At 44.2% G+C, this 10,000-nt stretch overlaps 2 protein-coding genes across 3 annotated transcripts in view; one reads left to right on the top strand and one right to left on the bottom strand.

Moving 5' to 3' along the window:
* Positions 1–8,897, bottom strand: part of LOC119595855 (protein O-mannosyltransferase 1-like) — a 23,792-nt gene extending 14,895 nt beyond the window's left edge. The window contains exons 1-2 of one of the 2 annotated variants that reach the window (XM_037945052.1): positions 8,627–8,897; positions 1,483–1,524 (exon numbers count right to left, since the gene is read on the bottom strand). In XM_037945052.1, the coding sequence (XP_037800980.1) occupies positions 1,483–1,524; positions 8,627–8,788 (204 nt within the window). In that variant the 5' untranslated portion in view covers positions 8,789–8,897. The remainder of the gene's footprint in view (positions 1–1,482; positions 1,525–8,626) is intronic. The other variant, XM_037945053.1, reaches the window with a different exon arrangement.
* Positions 8,898–9,617: 720 nt separating this feature from the next.
* The window catches only part of LOC119595851 (serine/threonine-protein kinase Nek7-like), a 70,190-nt gene continuing 69,807 nt past the window's right edge, over positions 9,618–10,000 (top strand). The window contains exon 1 of the mRNA XM_037945047.1: positions 9,618–9,728. The gene's annotated coding sequence lies outside the window, so the exon portion shown is untranslated. The remainder of the gene's footprint in view (positions 9,729–10,000) is intronic.

Raw genomic sequence — 10,000 nt, 5'->3', positions numbered from 1 at the left:
CGACAAAGCAAAACCCAAAAGAAATCTTGTCTCCGCCGACTTTCAAGCGTGGCCAAGCAAAGAGACACTCTGGTTCCGGCACAAGCAAACAATAAACGGATGTGGTGTCACACCCCGGTTTTTTCGCCGAAAAAAAAATGTTTCCACGCACCACATGAAAACGATATTGTATGCACAAATCTATCTTTAAAAATAATTAAAGAAAGACTAAAGAAATTGAGACCTATAAAATGATTCATCTAATTCTAAAGCATGCTTGAACCATCTCGTGTCTGCTTTCCAAAACAGGCTGGACAAGAACCGGCCGGCGATTTCTTCCTCCTCCTCCTCCTCCTCGCTCAGGGTTTCCGCTCACACGATCTTGTATTTTTTTCATGCTTCTCTCCTGCTTGATTCTGAAGGCAAAGCTACCAATCCGTGATTTTGAAAAGCCTTTAAGTTGGTAAAACACGTTTGTTTACGGGTTAATTAGACGTACGCTGTATAAGACATCTTTTTCCCAGTATGACAGGTTCTGCTCTTTCCTGGCCATTAAAGACACGAGAGAGAAGAGACTGACGAATGCCGTTACACCGCTAGAGTTGCACCTTTACTAGGCAACTCGCTGTACCCGGTGACTCTTTATTCTCCCCGCTATCCGAACTCTTGAACAAAATTGCAAGGAGGATTAGCAAAGAAAGAAAGAAAAAACTCTTAATGGTGCTTTCTGTGTACGTGTTCGTGAGAACATGTGAGCGCGAGCGTACCTGTATGTCTACACGATGTTAGAACAAGCATTTATCTACGTCATTAAATACATTAATTAAAACACAAAATAAATGGGTTAATGCAAACGAAAATTAATTTCAAACGGTTATTTAAGCAAAAATCCAGCACCAATCCCAATGCTGAATCAAGCAAACCAAGTACAGTCCAATGAAAAAGTCCGCCGGCCTCCCCTGGCGCTCCCGAGATTCAAAGACCCTTGACTGTGAAGACGCGGGGACGAGTGAACCTGCGACCACTGCTTCACGTTCGCGAGTCGCAAATGAATCTCGCGAGAGAGAACTGGGCGCCAGGGAAGGCGGACGAACATTTGCGTGCGACTATACACGAAGCAGGCAAGGCTAACAAGACGTTTGAAATAATTACGGGGTATAGAGGGAGGCGGGAGGGGGAAGGGTGAGGAGAAAGGCAAGCTACAATTAATTGTTTGGGGAAGTCAATCAAAACAGAAAATGTAGTTAGTAGCTTACTATGACAAGGTGTATATACCTGAAGGATAATGGATTAGGCATCTATGGACATTAGCAACTACTGCACTGAAATACAGATTCTACGAGGATTACTATTAATATGAGGGGATGTGGGATGGGGGCTAAAGCAAAATGGCATAAAGCTATTTACTTTTAAAACAAGCTACATGACACTAAACTACAAACGGAGAAATCTGACTAGGATGCAAGTGCACAGCAGGGGAGGGAGGCAGGGGGGGGGACTTGCCTTGTAATCCCTGGTGGTTGCGAGGTCGTCCCCATCAGGTATCTGAAACAACCACTGGGTTATACCTTGTATATACAACACCATCACGCCTACGGGATGATTACGGAGATCACAATAGTATGCAATGGAAAGGAAAAGGAGGAGCCAATAGAACAAGGAAAAAAGAATGAGATACGAGAGGCTACAATATGCAGGTACAGCACACCTTCATATTCTGGGGACAGGGATGTGCACAAAAGACAAAACAAATACATTAAACAAATAATACTGCCGTATCCAATAAGTTCTAAAATGATATTAAAACTTTAAGGACAACAGTGACAACACAAAAGCGTTATGGGAAAGCACAGATGGACATACAGGACATTAGGACAATTCAGGACGAGAGAGAGGGTCTGAAAAGGTTTTAGAGATGATGTTCGTAAGTCCCGTGTAGTACCGTAGGTCTGGGCGCTTTCAGGGGATGAAATTGTCATCGTCCGAGGTGTCAATCAGTTCGCTCTTTTACATACATGTTCTACAATAATTTACAAACATGACTTAACATGGTAATTACTGATTCCCCAGCGTATAAAAAAAGAGGAAAAGCATCAGGTCTAAATGCGGAAGTCGGCATTTAAACGCCTGTCTTGTCAGCCTACCTCCTAACCGCTTCCCTTCTGTAGCGGGCCTTTCACGAAAGGCATTTCCTTAAGACGTCTTGCCTGTAGTCTCGTCTCGTTTTGTCAAGTCAGACTGCAGCGCTTACATACCCATTGTACTGGGTACATTTACGATAGCATTCCCCTCAGTGGATTTTATCAGCTTGTCGCGTGCCACACCTTCATAACCTGTAATCATTGGCACAAATTACATCCCCCTGCCTCCCACCACCTATGCCTCTTCCCTACACGATATCCTGCTCCCAAACACACGAGTGCGCCAAAATACCTGCTCAAAGCTAAGAAATGGCCGGGACAAAACTTGAGACTCACGGAAAGGTAAGAAATAATCGAGGAAACATTTGCCGTCTACCGTCCAGCGAGATATTTGCTTCGGGTTGTCTGCAAGCATTCCTATGAGCAAGAATGTGCCTTCCCCAATAATAAAAAAAAAGCCCAAGATTGACAAACTGGAACTTGGCAACAATCAACAAGCTCTCGCACACATTCCTTCCCCCACTCACACATAGGCCTACGTACAGTCAAACATCACTTTTGGAGAAAGTTGCCACAATTCTGAAAAATCATCTCTCGTCGCCTTTTTACCGACATAACAACCACGTCATCGTGATCGATACCTCCAGATCGGCTTCAGACGGGTCAATGATATAACATACAGGCATTTCAAACAAATTTAAGAAAGGTTAGATGTCTTGCCACCTCATGGCGTCACTAAAAAAAAAAGAAGGCTGTCATGGCGTCACTAAAAATGAAGGCTGGTTGTACAAAAGTTGCACAAATCTCGTGTGCAAGACGTACAATATCCACAGACATTCCTTCCCGCCATTATATGCGAATGACTTGCTGCGACGACTCTCACAAAACACTTAAAAGACGACAACTCACACGCACTACACATCTCACTACACGACACTCTCCTTCCCTCACTACTCTCGTGACCCTGTATCCCGTGACCCGCGACCTATGACCCGTGACCCATGAACCGTACGCACCCTATAGCCCTACGCTACGTATCCTACATTCCATTTTTCATTTCCATTCATTATCTCTGGTCACTCCTCCCCGCTATCGCCTGTTAACAATGCTCAACAGGAAGTCCTCAACCATCGCTCGCTCCGGGCTGGCCATGCAGTGCTGGGGCGAGCGAGGACAAGGGTGAGAATGAGTAGGAGCGAGTGAGCATTAGGATGTGGGTGAGGATAAGGTAAGCGAGGATAAAAATGAGTGAGGGTAAGAATGTTAGTAAGGATTAGGATGAGAACGAGGATAAGTTTGAGAATAAGGGGAGGCATAAGACGAAGGCAAAGCAGAATAATGAGGATAAGGATAAGGATGAGAATGAGAATAAGGATGAGAATGAGGATAAGGATATGAATTAGGATAAGAATGATTGAGTCTAGAGATGAGAGTGAGCAAGAGCACTAATAAGAGTAAGCGTGAGGATTAGGATGTGGCTGACCACAAGAAGAAAAGTGGATGAGAGTGAAGATAAGAATGATAAAGATGACCAGGATGAGGCAGGGTATAAGAATAAGCGAGTATAGCCTCAATATGAATGTGAGCGAGACCACGATACTGACGAATAAGAATAAGGATAAGGATGAGGATAAGAATGGGCGAGCGTAAGGATGAAAGCGAAGATAAAGATGACAGAGACTGAGAACACGAGACTGACGAACAGAAAGGAAAAAAAGTAAACAAGTCGTATAAACAAAAACAAAAAAGCAGAAGACAAGTGTACGTAAAGAGAAGGGCGAGCAGGACAGCGGTCAACCAGCTGTCTCCACTGGCCATCGAAAGGTCGCGCTGAGGCCATCTGCCCTGCCCCGCGCACCTGCACAAATCAACTGCATTCCTACTTGAACACTATTGTGTCCCTCGCGCTTTGTCTTCCTTCACATGTCTGATTTCCGTGTATATCTTCCTTCGAATACAAATACGGGTGGATTTAAATATCCTTCCCAATAATAATAATAATGATAATGATAATAATAATAATAAAAATAATAAATCGGGATGATGAAAAAAAAATTCCCATTCAGACATTTAGTGTTTCCTTTCTACACTCTCCAAAAATACAAACTAACTACTCTTTACACAATCTAAACATTACCGAGGACCTGGCACGTCTCGCCGACCTGGCATAGTGGCACTCGGCGGGGATGCTACGCTGCAATTGATCGGAGCATCACGACGGCGCTGAATGTCACCTCGACGAGCGAGAGGGACCGGCCTGGCTCGCGCACTTCTGATGTTCAGATAAGCGTTATGGAATTCCCCTGCATCTGTTCTGCTGTGCCATGCCATGTGTCAAGTGTTATGGAATTCCCCTGCATCTGTTTGCTGTGCCATGCCATGGTCAAGTGCTATGGAATTCCCCATGCATCTGTTCTGCTGTGCCATGCCATGTGTCAAGTGTTATGGAATTCCCCTGCATCTGTTCTGCTGTGCCATGCCATGTGTCAAGTCCCCTTAAAATCGCTGCAATGTCTTTGACTCATTCAGGATCATCTCACATTTTGGCAGCTAAGAAAAATAATAAAAAGGACTTGTTTTGTTTATGAAGATTCTTGATAAAATCGAATAGACAGAGCACACGACATAATCCCATACACCGTTAGCGGACGGTGTAGTAACTGCCGATTAACCATGAAAATTATGCATGACCTCTATAAAAGCGTGACTTCTTACACTCTACCGCTATATAGGTATGTATTGAAATTAACAGTTCTTTGAGTACACCATGATTGCGCTGGTATATGCGACATGTACATGTGCACACGGATCTCTACTGGCCGATTTATGACTGACTGTGACCAGCATCGCCAGTGCATGAACCGTAGCTGTTGGCTCATTCAGAAGAAAATGGAAACTTCAATGTACGTGTCACGACTTGCAAAACTTCTCTAAGTCAGCGCTTTCCTTGCCGTCCAATCCCAGATCTGGCTCACCGCATCGACCTTCCCCCCTACAGCGAAGGAAAATTTGGCTGAATATCCTTATTTACCCCCCTAGACATCCCGCCCCCACCACCGCCTTTGTTCTTCCTCTCCAGCTTCGGTCGCGCCCCCGCACCCCCCTTCCCAGTGCCCGGGGCGCCCGATGCCAACGCGACTCAAAAGGTTTTCAGTGGCGTTCGGTATACAAATTTTGCAGGACTTCAGCCAAGCCTCATTTTCACTTACTTTACTCGCCTCTGGGACTGACGGGTCGCGTCGCTTTGTTAGTGATAATTCCTTTCTTTTGGATTACTGTTTAGGTGAATGCAGGGCATCGGTTCTGGCTAAGGTCAAGTGGCAGCCGAGACAGCCAAAAACATCGGTTTGTGATTAAACAACTCAACTGTAAAACCAAAACGCTGATCGACCTCGACAGGCCTTCGATGACTAATGCTTCAAAAAACAGAATTCATATAAAAGGAGCCTACCCAACCCCTAACATATCCGAAACTAGGTCTCAAGTAAACAGTTACTGCTTTTGAGCTTCTTGTATATCATGAATTCCGACGTAGGATCTCAACCCTTGATATTCACTTCAGTCAACTATCCACTTAACAATCCGAATTAGCCAGATTTATGGTACTAGTCATTCTTTTAGCTCCAGTAAAGATCCCTTTTAAATGCATGGTCCAAAATCCCCCCAAGAAAAATCTAAACCTCCCACCAAAACAAAATTTTCGTCACCTGACAACAGGTTCTAATACAGGCTACTTCCTCACGTGCGCCATGAGTATACACGCAGGAACACTAATTTAAAAGGTTCTTTCCTTGTGTCAACGTCACCCATTCCTCCAGGCCGCAGGAGGGCGATGGGGGAGGGTTGACGGGGGAGGGTGAAGGGGGGGAGGGGATAACCATAAAGTAAAGGAGGTGCGGCCGCTCTTGCCACGTAGGTGAGCGACACGCAGATAACAATAACAAATTTAATCTTTTAAAGACTAAGGGAAAATAAACAATATGTTTATAAGCTTCATGAAGAACGAACTATAGGATACTGGAGGGGGGGGGACGTTCACCTTCAAAACAATTCGTTTACTTGTGTAACTTAAAGACAGTTACAAGCTTTCGCTCAAAATACTTTTACATTAAAACCAAACAAAACACTTTAATGACTTCCCAATTTCTTATCGATGTTCCTCCCAACACCATCCACATTCACCTCAGCGCGGGAGAAACAGGTGGCAGGATTTGCGTCCTCGAAGATTTAGCAGCTAAACCGAGATACTCATCACCCTTGTTTTACTATTAGAAGTGACTCCTCTCTATATATGTGTATGGGAAAATGAACGAAAGTGACAGATTTCGTTGAGGGATGGACCAGGACCCTCGCTTACATTCCTATATGCACTGTATATACTCTGTATACACATAAACAAAAAAAATCTATTTATCTATTCATCTCTGAACTTTTCTCTACTCAAATCCCACGCTCCTTGCAAGTCTACCAACCCTCCCGCTCTGAAAAAACACAAATATAAAATAAATAAATGACTAAACAAACAAACATATATAAAGGAGAGTTACTAACAAAAAGAAAAAAAAAACAATAGTGATGAACACCTTCAAAGCCCATAAATCGTTGACGACGAAAGCCACGGCACCAATTTCTCCCGAGCTGAGATTCCCCAGTCATGGTCGCATCAGTTTCCATTCCTCCCGCCACGGTGTTTGCCTTCCATCAACACTTTCTCTCTTCTCTCCATCTCTCATTCTCTCTCTCTCTCTGTCTTCAGAAACTCCGTGGATGAATATAATTTTTTGAATATTCGTACGTGGCAGGTTACGTTGGAAATAATATTCTCCCCGAATTTAGCTTAATACGAGGTCTTGATTTCGCAAAGATTCATTTGATTTCGAGGGAATTTAAAGAGAGAGAGAGAGAGAGAGAGATGCGAGAGAGAAGAGAGAGAGAGAGAGAGAGAGAGAGAGAGAAGAGAAAGAGAGGAGAGAGAGAGAAAAGAAAGGAGAAGAGAGAGAAGAGAGGAGAGAGAGAAAGAGAAGAGGAGAGAAGAGAGAGAAGAGAAAGGAGAGAGAGAAGAGAGAGAGAGAAAAGAGAGAAAAGAGAAAGAGAGAGAGAGAGAAAGAAGAGAGGGGAAAGAGAGAGGAGAGGAAAGAGAGAGAGAAGAGAGGAGAGAGAGAGAGAGAGAGAGAGAGAGAGAGCGAGAGAGAGAGAGAGCGAGAGAGAGAGGAGAGCGAGGAGCGAGAGAGAGAGAGCGAGAGAGAGAGAGCGAGAGAGAGAGCGAGAAAGAGAAAGAGAAAAAGAGAGAAAGAGAAAGAGAAAGAGAGATAAAGAGAAAGAGAGATAAAGAGAGAGAAAGAAAGAGAGAAAGAAAGAAAGAGAAAGAGAGAGAGAGAGAGAGAGAGAGAGAGAGAGAGAGAGAGAGAGAGAGAGAGAGAGAGAGAGAGAGAGAGAGAGAGAGAGAGAGAGAGAGCAACCTTCAGTGTCCTTCCCGGTCGTTTATTTCCCTAGAAAAATACCCAGAGAGGGGCGGGGGTAGGCTTAGGGGGCCCGGCAACAAATACACCTGCCACGGTAAAAGACGTGGCAGGTTTTCGGTAGGTCAGGTCCCCAATCCCCCCCCCTTCCCCCCAACCACCTGGCTGACGTGGGCATCGATACCCTGAGGCCACGGGTACTGTTGTTGGCCACTTACCTCTCCTCTCCTCTCCTCCCTCCCCCCCAGATCTTTCCATCTTAAACTGGTTTCTTTGGTCTTTGTGTTACTTCTCAGTTCTAAAATTTCGGTTGATATATTCTTGTTTGTAATCGTCTTGAGCGAGTTTGTGATTAGGTCGTGTTTCTAAGCGGCTTTGCGTCTCCTCGTCAAGAGCCCCGAAAGAACCAGGTCAGGAGGAGCATCCATTCTGAATCTTGAGATGAAATTTGGTATCTAAAGGAACCGATTCAGTGCCGATTTCCTTTCGTTTCTAGTCAGGTGAATTTGAAGTAATGTTTTTTTTTGTAATTTGAATATATGACATGAAATACTGTCATATGGCGAAAAACGCGGTGTTGGTAAATAATACTGGTGTCAAGTCAAGGGCTACATACAATTATTTCTTGGGCCACAGAATCCGAGATGAATATACCGTCATGCACAAACCCCTGCCAAAAGCACCGACCCCGCCTATAGCCGCTGCTTGCCATGAAAACGTCAAACTCCTGTCAGCTGTCATGGACCGTCATGTATGGAATCCTGTTCGCCCACACGGGGACTTATTCCATTAGTCGTGAAGTAGATACAAGCAAGCACCGTCTATTTATGCAACACTTGTCTGTCATCAGCGTCGAGTTTAACAGTAAAGGTTAAAAAGGGCGGACTCGAGGAGGGAAAGGTTCGCTGTAACGGGGCTCGTACCTAGCACTGCCGGTTCCACGATGTAGGTTGCCCTGTTTTTCCCTCCTCAGGCGATTTCTACGGCTTATTTACCACATAGAAAACACGACCGCCAAGGTGCTTGACAAAAGAACGGTGTACTTACAGCATCCCGGCTTATATTCTCGTTCAGGTGCTTGAGTTTCTCGATGCTCTTCTTCAACATGTCGTGATCCTCCTCCGTGGCCAGCTCTTCGATTTTACCCTTGGCCACCTTGCTGGACTTTGGCGACGATTTGTTCTTCCTGTTTCTCACTCCCGATTCCATGATGGCTGTGGAATCGCCTTAGTATCTGTGACCAAAGAGGGAATCAACGAGCAGTACCGTCCACCGTACCAGCTCGCCACTGAATGAGGTGATTCGCCGAGACGAAGGAAACGCAGCCGCCGCGACGCCGCTGCCATCTGGCGGCGGGTGGCGCCCCAAGTTGCCAGAGTGTCTTTTAAGTGTTATTATTTGCTTTCCCTCTGATAAAATGATCAGCTTTTTAGAGCTACCCATCATGTATTTAATAATATTTCCTAATCACTGAACAAGTTTATTGATGTTTGTTGAGCAAAATATAACATTAATTATTTAACAGAAAAGTCGCATTAAGTAACTCAAATGCTGTGCGGCTCGGTGTTTTGAGGAAGACCTTTAAATATTGGTTCAAAATAACATCATAACCATACACTCTTGCAAAGTAATTGTTCTATTTCCATATAAACTTTAAAACGTGAATATAAGGAAATTTAACAAGCGTAGTAGGTGCGCAATAAGTAAGGCAAATGTTTTCTATTGATGCATGACCCCTGTGACGTCATACAGGTAAAGCCTTTGCTCGCTGTCATGCAATTGTACCAAGTAACACTTTCTGAGCATTTAATTTCTATCCTCATATCCATGCAATTCCTTATGAAATAACGAAACTCACTTGGCTAAAGTGTTGCCTGACACCTATTCAGTCTGAATAATACGTACTGTCTCATAATTCACATTAATAAAAGTAAAAGAATTGGCATTTGGCACCAGTGACTCGGAATGTTTCACCTGTGTTGCCGGGCCTTGCTCATGGGTCGATTTGCGCGATGGAAGGTGAATAAAGCATATTCTCACTCAGTTGGTGCTCTTGTGTCGGCGTGAGGTAGACGTAGCTGTAGCTCTTCGAAACTTTTCCTTTTAAGTAAAAAGTCGCTGCTGTCAGAGCCAATTGCAAGATCCTAAGGTAAGATGTGTCAGGAATCAGTTTGTTTATGGCGAGTGACTGAAAAATATTATTGTTACTTATATTTTAGTTATGAAAAAAGGATACGATCAGATAACGATTCTCCGTCGTATAGATAAGAATACATCACGTATTTTTTGTACAAATTATCATGCTTCATTTCGAACGGCGCATGGGAGACCAGATGTAACTTTCGCGACAATGAATTACGTTCCTTCTTGTAAGTGTGCTTCTAAAGGGCTTACTTTTATACTGTAACGAACTGAGCTGCC

The sequence above is a fragment of the Penaeus monodon genome, chromosome 36 (genome assembly GCF_015228065.2).
Source record: "Penaeus monodon isolate SGIC_2016 chromosome 36, NSTDA_Pmon_1, whole genome shotgun sequence".
Classification (NCBI taxonomy): domain Eukaryota; kingdom Metazoa; phylum Arthropoda; class Malacostraca; order Decapoda; family Penaeidae; genus Penaeus; species Penaeus monodon.
Note: the sequence above shows the minus strand (reverse complement) of the source record. Positions and strands in the feature narration are given on the sequence as shown.